The sequence below is a fragment of the Rattus norvegicus genome, chromosome 2, assembly GCF_021556685.1.
Source record: "Rattus norvegicus strain SHRSP/BbbUtx chromosome 2, alternate assembly SHRSP_T2T, whole genome shotgun sequence".
Lineage (NCBI taxonomy): Eukaryota > Metazoa > Chordata > Mammalia > Rodentia > Muridae > Rattus > Rattus norvegicus.
In genome coordinates, this window is record NC_141535.1 from 240,051,436 (window position 1) to 240,068,335 (window position 16,900).

The 16,900-nt window shown below is 42.9% G+C and overlaps 1 protein-coding gene across 57 annotated transcripts in view; it reads right to left on the bottom strand.

Moving 5' to 3' along the window:
- Positions 1-16,900, bottom strand: part of Adgrl2 (adhesion G protein-coupled receptor L2) — a 618,928-nt gene that overhangs the window by 31,222 nt on the left and 570,806 nt on the right. For 29 of the 57 annotated variants that reach the window (XM_087615404.1, XM_087615532.1, XM_087615438.1 and 26 more), the window contains 6 exons: positions 12,854-13,654; positions 6,357-6,650; positions 5,727-5,830; positions 4,740-4,925; positions 3,962-4,000; positions 1,392-1,575 (listed from right to left, as the gene is read on the bottom strand). In XM_087615404.1, coding sequence (XP_087471530.1) covers positions 1,392-1,575; positions 3,962-4,000; positions 4,740-4,925; positions 5,727-5,830; positions 6,357-6,650; positions 12,854-13,654 — 1,608 coding nt within the window. 57 annotated transcript variants of the gene reach the window in all.

The window sequence follows — 16,900 nt, forward strand, 5'->3', positions numbered from 1 at the left end:
AGGTTTTGATTTTTAGAGACAGGGTCTCTCTGTATAACGAGCCCAAGCTGCTCCAGACTCTCTCTGTAGACCAGGCTGGCCTCCAATTCACAGAGATTGCTCAGGCTCTGCCTCCCAAATGTTGGGATTAAAGGCATGAGCCACCACCCCTCCCCCCCCCCAAAAAAAAATCAACCAGATATCTAAGATTAAATTTTCAATCCAGGTGCCATGTTTGGTTTATGTCTTTCTTTTCAACTGTTAATATGCAGCCATCATAGTGATGATTATGAAATGTCAGTAAAACGAGGCATCCCAGCCGAAAGACTTCATTCTTACTGTCCTAAAGGTGTCATCATGGCTTCTGGTGGAGAAAGGAGTGGTCTTTCTTCTTCTCACGTTTCTTTCTTTTTTTTTCCCACTGATAATGGGAAGCTTTCATTTCAGTAAGCTATCTAGTAAACTCTGGTTGAGGTTAACCTCACCAAATAACTATCAACTCTAGTTTGGAAAATTTTAAATATCAGATTTGACCCTCCTACCAAATATGGACAACAGTAGGTTTCTGACCTCCAGTGGCAATAGTTCAACTCCTGACTACTCTTCAGGGATACTGGTATCCATTTGACAACCTGGAAAGAAGACTACATATATGTCCCTCGCTGACAATGTCTTCTAATGGAAAGTGGGAGAGAGATACCCTCACATAGACCAGGCTGACCCTCCCATCTTACCTTCCACCACCCTGAGATAGTCCCTAGCCCTATATGGTGCTAGGGAATCAAACTCCTGGCTTCCTGCATGCTAGGCAAGCACCTCACCAATTGGGCTCCAATCTCAACTCTTTTGTTCTGTGAATCAGGTTCTCACTCTACGTCCCAGGGTGACCTTGAACTCACAGCGATCCTCCTGATGGAGTCTCAAAAATGCGGCCATTACAGGTGTGACCTACTAACCCCCAGCTACTAAATATTGCATTTACCTAAAGGAGGTTGTGTTTCATGCAAACAGTCGCACTCAAGTTTTATGAGCTAAAATATCGGACTGGAAGAACATATTAAGTAATTTAAATTCATTAGGAATGTTGTAAAAACGGAAAAGCGTTTGCCACCTTCTCGTGTGAAGCACTTCTATTCCTTAGGCAATCCATCAGCCAGCATTTAAGTGCTCTGAGTTTTCTTCTTTAATGACTTTTCAATTGAAAAAAAAAAAAAACACCCATACTCAGAAAAACAACTTCTGTAAGATGTAGGCAGATTTCAGCTTAAGCATTAATTTTATGAAGTATGATCAATAGCTTAAGTAACAGCGAAAGTGAAAGTCTGTTCCTGGGGGATGACACATTCAGAGCAGAATCTCTGATCTCTTCAACATCTGTCTTCCAAATGAAACGTGACCACAGACACACTCACCAATATTATCCGTTGGCATTGAGACCCGGGTTGGTTCCAAAAGGTTGTCTGCCAGGACAAATGCTCCTTCTTCCAAGGTGTCCAACAGCATGGTGGCTGTGTGCGCCTGCTCTGAGGAATTCATGTGTTTCCAGCAGTCCAAAGTCTCGGCTCTCAGAAGGTTATCTACTGTGTCCACAATGGCCTGCGTCCATTAGAAAATGACCGTTAGTTCTGACGGCTTCACAGGGAATCGTCGATTGCTGACTGGTGACAACTGTGATGTTTACCTGGCAGGAGCATTTACTTTTCTTTCATGAGCTGGGCAGCTGTAAGTCCTGCCTCAAAATAGCACTAGCTAGACATGAGTGAATGGCTGCTTGACTTGAGGAGGCCTTAAGAAAGGCTCGTGCTTCTCATTCCTCTAAGCATATGGCAACTGTTGAAGGGGTCTCTGAACTCTCGGCAGCAGCTCTGAGCCTAACGCACTGACGTACAAGAGCGGTCGTTCACAACCACTACACTGTTTATAACTCCAAATGAACTATAACGTGTGACTAGAAAACACTCATGTTTCCGGAGTAGGCCAGCATCCACCAGAAATTTGTCATGGTGTTCTTTTGAGCTCAACTAAGTTAAACTGTTTTACACCTTTATACATTTTGTCTGCTATTGCTTGAGAGGAAGGAAAGGTAGCTTTACAAAGTCCATAGGCTACATTTTGGCCCTTCCCATTACCTATATAACACACATACCTATACGTGTGCATATGCTAACTTCTACGGACTGGTCTGCTTTTAGAGAGGAATGGCGAAAACCAGCAAAACAACACTGAGAGGCTATGCTGGTCATTTAAGGAGAATGGAAATACAGAAAGTGCTGAAAGACAGGAGCTGCAAACATTCCTAAGCGTGGGTGTAATTTATCCCCACGTAAAACAACAATGCAGCCCAGTGGGCTAATCCACTGGACTTGCTGTAGTTAGGCTGCAGTGTGCTGTGCCTTGTGTGGCTGGACAGCTAGTCGCTACATGTGTTCACTATCCCGCAATCCTACACAGAATGTGTCACGAGGCCAGTATATACATTGTTCTGACCCGTTGGTAATCACTGAGGAGAAAGACCATGTCATCTACGGGAAAACAGCGATGAACTGTTTTTTCTTTTTCTTTTTTTGAAGGCTCTGTACGAGCAAGGAGAGAAGTTGTTTGAGGCTATTGTGCGAGTAAGATTAATTAGCTTAATCCATCTTAATACCCTCGTTCAGTCTGCCTGGCGAGCCACCATGACCTCCCTGGCAGGTGGAAGGTACTTCCAAGCGGTGTTAAAGGCTTTTCCCCATTTCTAGTGGGAGGTAGAATAGTCCAGAATGCTCACACAGAAGCTTCTTCAGCCAATAACTAGACTGGAACAGAAATTGGTCTGCTGAGGCCAGATTCATTAGTCACCAAGAAATACAGACTAGAGCCTCTAATCTAAGTTACAAATGAATCCTCTGTAGCCAAGTAGAGAGTTGCTTCATTTGCATAGAGTAAGTCTGATTTGTATTAAGGAGGCTTATTTTTCTTGTCTGAACGGAGAAGCTCATTTGAAGCACACTGAAAATGACACTGGTCAGAAATTAAGGTCATATTGAGATGTAGCACGTGTGTGTATCTCTCCTGATGGCACCCACACATCAACGTGAAGCGCTCCTTATATTTCCAATGGTGACATTGGTGATTTTCAGGTAGGGCCAAGGTAACCATCAGCCTTAGGTTTCAGTTTCTGAGTTAACGTCTCATTTACAAAACTATAGAAGTTCTTTGGTTTGTTCCCCCACTATGTGAATTTGTCCTGGTTAGACTTACCGGGGGAAATAGTTAACTTCCCCTCCCCAACAGCGAGAAACTTCTAACCTAGAGAGCAAACCAAAATACAATAGTACTAGTTTGGCTTGCTGGAATGGAGAGCCTCGCCGTGCCGCCTACGCTGTCAATACGCCAGGACAAACTACTGCCCACATCACAGAAGTGCCTCTTTGGACCTGAGAAGAACTCCCACCCAGCAGATACTAGAATCACCATTGCAGTGTTCACATTTTACTTCTGGATACCCACATTTATTAGCCTGCTTCCAGAAGCGATTCCCAAAAGGCCAGAACAGAGCCTAATTTATTGAACAGTACACCCCAGAGATCAGAAAGCAGTGACTTTTACATGCACATATATTATGCCCATACAGTCTTTGATATGATAAACTGCCAAGAATATATCATAGCTGTTTCAGGTTGTTGAATCCAGAGATGGTAACAGAAAACAAAGGGACTACTATGTGCTTTCTTCCAATTCAGAGGATATTCATGAAAGCTCATATATATATATATATATATATATATATATATATAAAATAAATGGGAAACCAGCAAAAAAAATGTTCACATAAAATGTTATTGGCTCGTCCTGAGAGAAGCCAACATTTGTACAGCCGATATGGGGCACATTATATAATTATCAAAGACTGAAAATTCTGAGTCATGCAGCAAGATGGCGTAAGCGTGGCAGGCAGCCGAGGAGGGGAGAGAGCAGGTGGGGGGACAGACAGGAAAGATACCTTAAGGTAAGCCCTGCATGTCTTCTCTCGTTTTTGGAGCTTTTGAGTAAAAGAAAAGAAAATCAGAGGTTAGATTTTATCTGCTGGAAAAAAAAATGAGGAAAGAAAAAAAAAATCCTCAGAAATTAAGTTGGTGTCCCTGAGTTCTAAGGTGACTACGCCTGGGCCACTCCACTCATGGCCAGAGCTATCTGTCAATAGTTTTTTGCTCTAGTTTGTCATGTGTCATTTATTATTTATTATTTATTTATTTATTTATTCATTTATTTAATTTCTACAAGAGACAAACTAACGGTCTGCCGATCTGTGACTAATTCTGGATTCCAGTGAACAGGATATAAACCATCACTGTGAGGCTCACTTGGCATTGAGACCCCCTCGGCGGGGTGCTCAGCTTCCTCCCCCAAATCGACGCCCCTCTCTCCCCAAAGCTGCTGCTGTGTATCACACTGTTGCTTCCAGCACTAAGCGCTGCATGTTTTCATACAGGTCATCAATCATGTGACCTATAATCGCTCTAGGCACAAAGGCTAGCCCCTCCAGCGACAGTGTAGGCCAGTCAGGGCGATGGATTTGACACTCCCTAAAGTCTGCTGAAATGGGTGTCACTCAGGACTTTGAAGGAGAGGAGAACGCCGATCCTCTCTAATTCTCCCTGAGAAATGAGCAGATTGGGAAGTTGGGGCTCTAGGTATGCGTGGGTGCTTGGTCACAAGTGTCCTGGGGCAGAGAGCCGTCGCACACTCAGACTCGTGTCCTGTGGTGTCCAAGCTCGTACCTTGTTATAACTCCTCCCGGCCGAGTCCTTCTCGCTCGGTTTCAGCTCCTGCAGCTGGGCATCCAGGATGTCCACCAACTGTTCCATCAGCCTCACAGAGGAGCTCACATCCCCAGCGAACACCGTCCCCTTGGTGTGCTTAGCCAGTTCGTTGGCCAGACTTGCAGCATTCTCTCCACTTCTGATCTGAAAGGGCAGTTTGCAGTATCTCAGTAAACGCTCTATCTGTGGCTTTTAGTTCTCTGCGAGCACTTCTGTTGTGGTGGTGGGGAAATATTTGCAAATATGTCAAAATCTGCAACTAATTGAGACCAGTAACTTTCTCTTCATCTCCGAAGATTAAAGGCTTTTAGATCCTTACCACAGGAAATTCTCTTATGTGCGCGCGCACACACACACACAGAAAGAGAGGGCTGGTGACATCGTTTTGTTTTCTGTTGGCTCCTGTTTTTCCCCGTAACCACTTCAAGTTGTCATTTTAATTTTTTTTTACTTATTCCCATGATGCAGACTTTACATCAGAAGGGAGTGTGATACCCAGAATTATCAACTAGTGTCTGTACTTCAAAAAAGCTAGATAGAGGGAAAAAAATCGGTCCAAGGCAAAATTCAAAGCTGAGGTTTCTAGGTGTGTCTTGGGATCATTTTCACTCCTTGTCTGGTAATGGTGAGTGATACAAACATCTGTTTGCATTCTGCGGCTTCAGTTGCAAAGCTAAGGATACTTGCTTCACTGGGCCAACACACTATCTGTCTCATGTGCATCAAAAGGATAAGAACTGTGAATGGAATTAAAACCGTTATGCATTGGTGAACACAGCACAACCCCAAACAAATCTAACATTTAATGACAGACAAAGCTATGCCTTAAACAAACAAACAAACTTTTATGCCGAAGGGAGCCTGGTTAAGCACAGAAAAGTAAACTCCTTGCGTCTGAATGCCAAGCGCTGAAACAATGGATCACATCGGAACATTCCAACCCACCTTCTGGGCCAGCTGATTCACCCAGTGAGAGGTGCAGTTGCTAAGATCCGGGCCCTTCGGGTTCCAGGTTCCTGTGGAAGCCATGCAGAGATACGAGGCCGTTCCTGCAGCAGACGCAGAAAACAGTGGTGACTTCAAAGCCCTGCTCTGCTGGGAAACTGACTTTGATGATCCCAGACTGGGCGTTACACAGCAGTGGGCAATTGCTGACAGAAAGTCTCAGGCAATGCAAAAGATTATAAACTAAATATAAAGTAAGCATGGCATATCAGACATTTAGAGAGGGTTGTGTGTATGTGTGTGTGTGTGGGGGGGATCCAAAAAGCCCTTTCTTTTCTTGGGACTCATCCAATGTGATGGCTGTAAGGAGAAAGTCAGCCTCACTAGAGTCCTGGGACAAAAGACTCAGGTTTGATATAGGAAATGGACAGGCAATTGTGTACCTGACCTTAAGTGACGCTCACGGTTTGAAAACTTTTATATTGTGTGGTGGGGGACCCTAACCCTATATTAGTCAAATGATAAAATAATGAAATTGGCTAGTGTAAACATCCCCCACTAATGAAACATTTTCCGTCTTGTTTAGAAGCTACTTATGAAACTATGTGCATTGCACGGTGCAGGAAATACCTCTTGTTCCCTTGGGACACGGTCGCTCAACCATCATCCCCCTTTGTGTCTGAGGCCACTTTATCCCCTTCATTTCTAACGCTTCGCAGAATCTCTCTGGCAGGGGAAAAATATTTGTTACAGGAGGAATTTTGGTTGTAGAGACTGCTGGAGGTGGCTTTGTCCCTCGGCTTCCTTCCTGAGGACCAGCGACTGTGCTGCTCACGGGGCCTCTCTGTGAAGTACTGCTTGTGGTTGACACTGTGGTTTTGAACAGCTCAGCTGAAGAAGTTATTGTCACAGCTGTGGTAGGCACTATGGAGAAAAGATGAATGTATTAATCTCAAGCGCACCCCCATGCTCACCTACAGGTGTGCGTGTGTAACGTACGATGCACACACATTCGCACAGTGTACCCCTTCACCCGTCCCTATACCCCAAGTCAACAAACAGAATTGTACTAGGGAAGGAGAAGAAGAAGAAGAAGAAGAAGAAGAAGAAGAAGAAGAAGAAGAAGAAGAAGAAGAAGAAGAAGAAGAAGAAGAAGAAGAAGAAGAAGAAGAAGAAGAAGAAGAAGAAGAAGAGGAAGAAGAAGAAGAAGAAGAAGAAGAGGAAGAAGAAGAAGAAGAAGAAGAAGAAGAAGAAGAAGAAGAAGAAGAAGAAGAAGAAGAAGAAGAAGAAGAAGAAGAAAAATCACATTGATTATAATGTATCCATAGGGCTAAATGGTTCTCATTTAAGCCAGACAATAGCTGGGATCTCGGTGAAATATAGTCACGTGATTTAATTGTAATCTCCTCTTAAAGCTCTAAGGTTCTCAATTCTCTAAGGCTGTGACCCTTGCTTCAGTTCCACATGTTGTGCACAACCCCCAACCATAAAATCATTTCACTGTTACTTCATAACTGTAATTCTGCTATGGTTATGAATTGTAAAGTACCTGCAATATACATACATACATACATACGTACATACATATGTATATATCTGCTATGTAATCCCTGCAAAAGAGTCCTTTGACCCTCAAAGGGTCACAACCCACAGGAAATGAAGAAAAAAATGTACTGTGCAAATATATTTTAAACATAACCAAAAGATCAAGGGGTTAAAAAAAAACACAAAACCGGTGACGATTATAGGTAGGTAGGATGATAAAGAGATTTGAAGTCACCCACTCCGCATCCTGGGGGAAAACAAACACTGACACCTTTCCAGCTAGCAGCCGTTCTTGCTTGAGGGGCTTTTGAGCATGTCCGATTATGCCCAGACAGAAGAGGGGTTTGGCGCGCTTATTCTGCTCTGGGCTTGGCACCTGTACTTCGCAAAGGTGGGGACGAAAGGGCAGAGCTCACCATGTAGCCTCTTATCCAGACAGGACTTAGAACAGACCGTGAGTCAAAAATCAACCTTTCCGTATCTCATGAGCCCGTCCCAGACAACGCAAAAGAACTGTAGCCACACATTTCAAAATTAACAAAAGGGAGCGGTTGTGAGGAAGGGGTTTGACTTCTAAAGTCGCTTTGAAGCGGTCTAAACAAGAGTGCTCTATTGTGTTCTCCTTTAACAACTGAGCATTAAGAAAAAAAGTGTCACAAAAAAATAGTAGTATTTAGAAATCTGTTGGAAAATATCCAAATCTTTTATCTATATTTAGGGACATTATGAATTTATTTTTAAAACCTTACATGTAGGTTACCTTGAATTTAAGACACACGAGTTTTTCTTAAGTTATAAAAATACTAGCCCTGACATGCTCAGAGGAGACTATCTCACTGACACCGATCTCTATGTATAATGAGCATGTGGGAATTAAAACGCATTTTCGGTTCACCTATACACAACAAGCTACAACCCTGAGTATTAAGAGCTATATTAAAAAAAAAAACCACTGCGATGTGTCCTCATTGAGACTGTCTTCAAAGCATTTCTGTAATTCACTGGTTGAGAGCATGCTCTGCCGATAGTGAAGGCTGTGTGTATTTCTGGGGGTTTAGGTGTGACAAACTTCTAGCTCTCATTGAGTATGTTACACTTAGGCTTCCTCCCCTTCCCATCTCACTGGGACACTTTTAAGCATGCGTTTTATTTCTAAGCTAAAATGATTGGTCATAGGAGAGGGGTGTCTATATACATCAGTCAAACAACACGCCTAGCCAGCTGCGGTGGAAACTATTCAAACCTGTCTATCTCTGTCTGTGAAAGTACCCTCCTGACATCTAGTTAAACCTGGGTAATTTTCTTTCCATTACAATGCATCGAGGCTTTCAGTGCTTTCTCAATTAACATTTGTCAAAGCACCACAATCTTTAGCAAAAGTGTCAAACGATGGCGGCGGCAGCGGCGGAATCAAGTCGAGAGTGGGGAGCACGGGATCAGAGAGAATGGAGAAAAGGGCAGGACCAAGTGCCTTGGAGTTACGCCACCCAACGGATCTCCTGACACTATACTAATCAGTACACAGGGGACCGCTCAGATACGGATTAACGCCACCAGTACTCACTGCTGGCTGAGTATCAGTAAGGACAGGGTGATGCAAAAAACCTGGGTCTCCACTCTGTTCACAAAAATCTCAGGTAGCAAGCCGTGCGTTCCTCTACTTTCTGTCAATAGATTAAACCATGGGGAGTAGCTAGGATTTGTGGGATGCTGGAAGAGTGAAATTCAGCGATAGTTCAAGGCATAAGTTTTTATATCTAAGAGGGTTTTCTAAGAATTAACTCTTTCTGCGAGTAGACGATTGGAGGCATCTGACAAGGATAAAAGCTAATGGTATTTGTTCAGCATTCACAGCCAGATGTCATGACAACCAGGAGCCTGGATCAGTAATAGATCAAGTCTTACCACGGCTCCAAGAGGCAGGCACAAATTATCTTTCCATATGTATGGAAACCATACGTCATGGAGAACTCAGGTGACTGGGTTAAGGTCACCCGGTTATCATGTTAAATGTTTGACCTTACCTCTCTAGGTAAGGCTGTTCAAAGGCCGGGAAAAAGACAGTGCTACAAAGCACTGACTCTGGGATATGGAAAGACCAGGTTTCATCATGAAATGGCAAAGGTTAGGACTTTGGGAACACTCTCCCAACACCAACACGAAACAGAACTACAGCATGGACAGCAACTCTATTACAAGGCTCTGTTTGCAGGGCGTCCTAGCAAACGTTCAGTTGGGCTGACTCAGCACTGCACCGTTACAGTGATACCAGAGAGTCAGGACTCACAATCCCATCGGCTGGTACCCAGTGAGTAGAAAAAGATTCTGTCTAGCAAAGTACCCAGGGATGAGCTGTGGACTGCCAGGCTCTTCCTCCATTGGTTTGGGAACTCTATCCCAGTGCGTAAGGACCAAAGTCTGAGTGTTCACTCAGATTGTTCACTCACTCTTGAAGGAATGACCTCCTCCAGCTAGAAACTATCCGAGCTGGTGAGAAAAGTGCCCTCATTTACCCTCATGCTGCTGTATGGACTGCGTTTACTATCAGCGGGAAGACACTCAGAAAATGGGATGTGCTGAGTGTTGGATAAACATCACGGAATGACACCTTTGCTTACGTACCACCTCCTGCTATGGAATTATCAGACTTCTCACAGTCAAGGCAAATATTCAGGAACTGCCCCAAACTGAGTCTAGATAGGACTACTGTGTTGTTAATATTTTGGGATTTCAGATCTATAGGAAGAGTAAGAAATGTCAAGTTATATGGATAGACTGAAGAGTTAAAACAGGCCCAAGAGGTTTTTTTTCTGAGACCTGTTCTAGACGGACCAAATTTGATGTTTAAAACAACAACAACACAACAACAACAACAACAACGATGACCCACGGTGGAGAAGAGAAGCCAAACATTCGAATATGTATATAAAAATAACAGGAGACAGAAAGACTACACTTCTGGCATCAGAAGCTGGGGAGGCCTGATCCATCACTGAGAGAGAGCGGTGTTGGAAATGATGCAGTAGCAAGACCCATGGGCACCAGAAAAGGTGCTTCCTCAGCACCCTTTATGCCTCTTGCCACGTTAATCCGCAGCCTCCATATTTTTATTGTTTTGCTTTGTTAGTTAAATACAAGCTAGGCTTTGTCTTAAATCCTGTAGCATCTGCTTCGTGAGAACCCCGTCCACTAAGACTCAACATGAGCTTTAGCTCTAATCGTTGGCTTGTGGGAAACAAAGACCTAATTCCTCTGGTTGCTCCATCCCTTGCCTTATCCATTTCTTGAAACTTACTTCTGGAAACCTAAATGTGCCTTATTAGTTTGACCTTAATCTCCTGGCTAGGGCAGTTCTGTGAGACCCCACCTTCAGGTTTATAGGGCACAGACCTCAGAAGGGAGAAACTCGTCTCTAGAAGTTTAAGCAGATACATCGTAAGGAGAGAAAATAAGAATATGGGTCAAACGGCAGCAAGAAGAATTTAGGTCAGGTAAAATGTTTTATTACTTAGGGTTTAATACGGGGTCAATATGAATTTTTATGTTCTGGGAATATGGAAGAATGGCTAAGTATTTAGAAGGAGAAACCACTGTCATGGGAACGCTCACTCACTGCGTGCCTCGTTTTAAACGCTAGCAAGTACCCTTTCAGAAAAACACCTCAATTAGCAAAGCCTTCCTGACTGGAATTGCAGCACAAAATGTATTAGCCCATAGATCACATGTGGGAAAGCCACTGCTACCAGCTCTTACATTTAATGAGACAAGTAGGCGTGTCATTGTGCTATGGTGAACAGGATCTACACTCAATGAACAGAATCCATATACTGTTCATGACCTTTCAATTATTGCCTGATTAGGTATTTGTAGTTGTTAAGACTGGCTTAACAACTTCCTTCCTTTCTTCCCCCCTCCCCCCACCCCACCCCCAAGAGGGAAAGATTTTCTGCCACCCAAAACAAATGTGACAGGGTGTCAGGGTGGAGTAAGCTACAAGAGAAAGGTGAACAGAGGATCAATATTATTTTAGCCAATGCTGAAACTCATCAGAAGCTGGGAGAATGAAACAGAAGCACTGGGGTAGCTTTAAGAAAACTTAAGATGCACGAATCGTCCCAAGCGACCAGCCTCTAGAGAAAACAGACATCACATACTTCAAAACAAATTATTTTAAGAAGCTCAGTGAAAACTTAGGCGGGCAAACGAAATTTCCTTGTTGAAAATCTAACAACAGATTTTCCCGGCCACATTTTTAAACCAAGAATCTCGCAGCCCATCTTTATCAGCAGGCCACCGAGGATCTTTCTTTCGGAGGAAAACTCAACACGTATTTTGGTACTCCGTGAAGATTCAAACTTGAAGTTCAGTTATTAAAAAGCTCTGCTTTTCCCTTTTAAGGTTGTGACCATCTGATAGTATTTCGGGCTTATTCATGACATATCTAGATAGAAGTGTTTGTATGTTATTGACTGTGAGTGTGTCTAAGTGTAGTACCTTAGCGGAAGGGTGCATTTCATCTTGGTGAACAGAATAATTTCATAATTTGATAAATATTTTGGTTTTCGTTTTTTTTTTTAGTGACTTCTAAACTTGAAAACTCCCAATTTATCCAGTGAACTGAAATATTAATTTATATCTTAAACCCATACCATTATTCATTTGGAAAGACACCATTAGTGCATATACTGTGTAAAGAATTAACAAGTTATTCTTTAATCCAGAGTACGAAGTAATTTTTTTAAAGTAAAATATTGATGTAATTACAGCCGAATCTATTTCTCATGGAACTGAAATTGCCTGATAAATCAGAATATAACTCTAAAAACTTAACACTTCTTTCTAAAATAGCCATCCTTCTTTTTTTTTTTTTTTCGGAGCTGGGGACCGAACCCAGGGCCTTGCGCTTCCTAGGTAAGCGCTCTACCACTGAGCTAAATCCCCAGCCTGCCATCCTTCTTAAATATACCTGTGGGGGACGCCAATGGAGCAAGCGGGAGTGAGTGAGCAGAGTTAGCAGAGATGGCCTGGAATCACGTAGACCTGCACTGTGTGCTCCAGTCAGTTACAGAAAGGCTGACTTAGAATGGCCGCTCCTTGATCAGGAAGTGAAAATGTGTAATTTTACACCACGAAAGAGGAAGAAATGTTTGAAGACGCCTTCTCCTACCCTGTGAAAGCTTCAGCACACACAGCCCTGGCCACATGTGTCCCACCTATCCATTGCTTTGGGACATCTCTTTACATATTTCCCTTACCCACTGTTGCCAGGCTGTTAAGTGTTCTGGGCACACGCTGGAACCGACTCTGAACACAGGTAAGGAAGAAAGGCATTAACGTGTCTGTAGGTGTTACCATATGCTTTGCAGCGAACCTAAAGTGAGTAAGGCTATTATTTCTTGGAGCCAACATGTCACTGAAAAAAAAAAAAAGGAGTAAAAAAGAAAACTGTACCAAACAGGACTACATCAGACCATCTTTTGTGATTTAGCCACGAGAGGAAGACAAACTCACGGGGAAAACTCTAAAAGTCCTTAGAAGGTAAGCGGTCGGAGTCATGGAGAACTAACAGCGAACACTCTTACCTTGGGCAGGGTCGGGTGGACCAAACTCCAGAGAATACCGTAAGATGAAGTTATTGTTCCATACGTAGAGTTGGTTGTCTCTTGGGTTGTAATCCACTGCAGCGATGTACTGGTACTGGTTGGGGAAGGGAACGTCCACGTGCTCTCCCCGGCTCAACCTTGTGTTGTAAATGTAGTCGATGACGTTCTTGCCAGCTTCGCTTTCATTGTCTTGGTACACTGACCTGACCACGTAGAGGACCCCGCATATCATGAAAGCATTGGACGCCGCACGCTTGTCATACGTCGTCTCCCAGGTTGCTTCGAATCGGAGAGTGTACGGATTGAGCTGGCTAATCACGATCATTCCGTTGTTCTGCTCGGTGGCGTAGATGACCCACAAGCCATTTTCGTCCACTGCCAGGTCAATGTCAGTCTTCCCCCCCCATCTGTAGGGTGAAGTGTCATGGTAGTTGGCGTAGTTGATTATGGCCTCCCCACTCTTGATTCTAGTCCTCAAGTCAAATTTAACAATGTTTCTCGTTCTTTCTTTGTTGAAGAAGACTGCCCCGTCATACACCACAAATCCAGTACCGTCCACTCGGTTTGGAAGTTTGTATGTTGTTGTCTGGCGGCTGTTTTGAAAATCTTCTAAAGAAGCATATTCTATTAAGGTATCGGTGCGGTAGGGAGTCCAGGGCATAAAATAAATTTTATCTGCAGCCTGAAGGGGGTCCTTGCACCAAGCACCTGCCTTTTGCTCAGCTTCATAGATACTTGGAGAGTCCACAATTGCTTTCAAGGTTCCAGGACACACAAAAACTAACGCCACGGGGGAAAAAAAGACAAGAAAGGGAATAAAGTTAAAAGAAAATGACACCGGTAATCACGCATTTAATTGATCACAAGTCAAAGGAGGAAAAGCTATCTTACTCAGCATTCCATCTTTTAAAAATGTATACTTTGTACGTACTACCCTTGTTTTCCAAAGCTTTTCTAACAGTGACCAGCACTTGTTTTCACAAGTACAAACCTATGTTTAGGATCGCTCACAGCTAAGACAACATTTAGATTTCCGAGCTGTGTCTCTGTCTAATAATTTGGGAATGAATGCATCCCCCAAAGTTGGAGCCTGTGCTTCAAAGCGGATGAGCATTCTGTTTTAATCCAAACGTTATGACTTCCGGGCCTAATCCACCTTTACTACCTCCCACGGAACACAACTATAAAGCAGGAAACTCAATGCGAAGACTTGGTTTTGAGCCTTCTAGAGAAGTGACAGGTGCTTCATTCAGGTTGGAGAATGTCAATTGGAGGAGAATGCATTCGGGAGCAGAGAGAAATCGACACAGGGGACGCGTGATGTGATGACCAGGAGACCCTGTAACCGTGGCATGCTACGGAGAGGGTTCTGGAAGCCAGGCAAGAGGACACTTCAATAACAAGAAAATATCCAAGGGTGTCAGAGAAAGAGACAGAGGGTAGAAAAGAAAACAGAGAGGGCAGCCCCCCTTCGCCGACTTCAGAATTTTACCCCATCGCCAGATTTTAGCGGGCACACAATTTCATTGTGAACAGCTGACGCCTTTATGAGGTGCACTATGAGGTCCTGCCGATCATCGTACTAGAGGGGTGTCGCGGGGAAAGGGGTGGGGAGGAGGGTCACATCCATAAGGCACATGACAGGGAGCTGGGGTTGAGACTGTAGACATTATTTATTTACCTTTTTGCTCCACTTCTATTTTAAGCATCGGAAGGAAAAAAAATAAAAAAAGTGCAAGGAAAAAAAAAAGAAAAAAAGATTAAAAATAAATTGACTATTAGTCTAAGATCGAATTCGTAACAGATGCTAAATATAGGAAGAATAGGGGAGCTGTACTACTTTGGATAAAGAGAAACACGGGAGAACCTAGCAGGAGAGAGATTCTAAAGTTACACAAAGGAACACGGATCAATCATTTTAGTAGATTAAGGAGACAATACAAACAAGTTGGCATGCTGCTTCACTTAGTGTGCCTGAATAAATAATGAAATTCACTAATGCAAGCTAAACATACTCTTGCCTTGCCGTAGTCGCTCAGCACTCTGACCCGGCTCTCCTTACATACATACACTACAGACATAAAAGCATGCACAGGTGTGTCATCTGCATCTGCTCTCTAGGAGCTCAGCTACCAGAGCCCTCATATTAGCGGGGAAGGAAAATACGCTCAGAGGGCTCACAACTCGACTCTGGAGTTTAAGTCAAATTTAATAAACATCGAGATGGCTCCATTTCCCCAGAGATATTCAGATGAGAGGAAGAGAAGACTACACAGCCATGCATCTCGGTACATTTCAATTATTTTTCTATTATTTCCTAGCTCTAGAAGTAATGTCTTAAACCATTTAATAAAATGCCCCCTTTCCAGGAGTATATCAATCTCCCCTCACCCAACAGAGATTATGAAAGGGTAAACAACGCCCATTGATTTACTTAAGATTACTTAATAGCTCAAACTACAAAATTCTAATTTTCTATAACACATATAATATATAATCAAACTTGCAATATTAAGTCTATAAAAGAAGTAAGCAAAATACATACAAGGGAAAAGCAAGCGCAGGTGGCAGGGAGAAAAAGGAAGAAAGAATTATGGTTAGCGTCTTGTGACATTTTTCTACCATCATTCATTAACATAGAAAGCAATAGCATGCAACAACCGTCATACCCAGCATTCACAGCAAGTACCCCGAGCCACAGACCTGGCCAGGGCAGGACACAGAGTGAGGGCGAGGAGGAGCCCTATGTGGTTACCAAGGTGAATTATGCACTAGGGAAAGTGCCAATAAAAATCTCATCGACAGGGTCTCCAACAGTGCGGGCCACACAATGCAACTGTGGTTGAATGTGGGCTCTGAAGTATGTTGGTTGCCTGCGAGCTATGAAATGACTCCACTGGGTTTCATCCTCTTCCCTTTCAAAAGGCGTCAGGGTGTGACTACTGATTACCCAGAGTGCATTCGCACGTCTTATTACCATCTCAGCTTGATTACATATTTTCTAGAATTGTAAGTATTCGTCAAGATAAAACAGGGTTCCTCCAGAACTCCTTTGAGAGAAACATCACACGAATATTTTTTTTAAAAATTTTTTTGCCATGGCAACAGCATATAATTTCTAAATTAAGGCACAACCTACAGTCTATTTAAGCACTTCCGGGAGACATACTTGCTCTGATCTGTGCCATTCTGACTACAGGAGGGAAACACGTGCGGTTTGGGGATGTTTGGAAGCAGCACTTGTTTACGGAGCACTCAGTCCTAACACTACTCCTCCGTTAGGAGCGCATTGTACCTGCTCAGAATCAATAGCAGACGGGCGTGGTGGAGGAAGGGGGACAAGAGAGGTCATTAGTGTCCAGGCTGTTCACTCAGACTGCATTTATACACAGTTGTATTGTTCCTTAAGGAAACAAGGACTCACATAAAGCAGTTGCGTATAAAGGACATGAATTACACTTCTAACGCTGCTTTCTTACAGACGAGAGAATTTTAAGTTCAATTTAAAAAACAAAATGAAAAGAAACATACATTGTATCGTCCATTTACTAAAGATTACTGCATTGTTTTTATCTGATGCAGTAAAAATGACAGAGCAGTCACTGAGCAAAACCTAAAACAGAAAGGTTTTCACTTCTTTATGATTTGAATCATACCATGAACAGGAAAGGAAGATGGGTATCAACCTTATACAGTTTAAAATCCAAATGGAAACTGAGAAATTAAATATAAAGGTAATTTAAAAAATAAGTAAAACCTTTGATGATTGATCGATGGATTTTTCATAAGGAAAAAATTCTCCATATAAAGAATTTTATGAAATCAAAGCGTGTAGATATCTGTCAGATCAGCCAAAATTCTATGTACCAGATGACTATAAAAATACTATAAAATTAAAAATAGCCTGCGGTCACAATCGCATGCCAAAGATGTGCAACTTGTCTTAGGAGGCTAAATGAATTAATTTACAGGGATATATTTAATCCTCTGTGGACCAAACGGACAAGTACACGCACATCGACATCA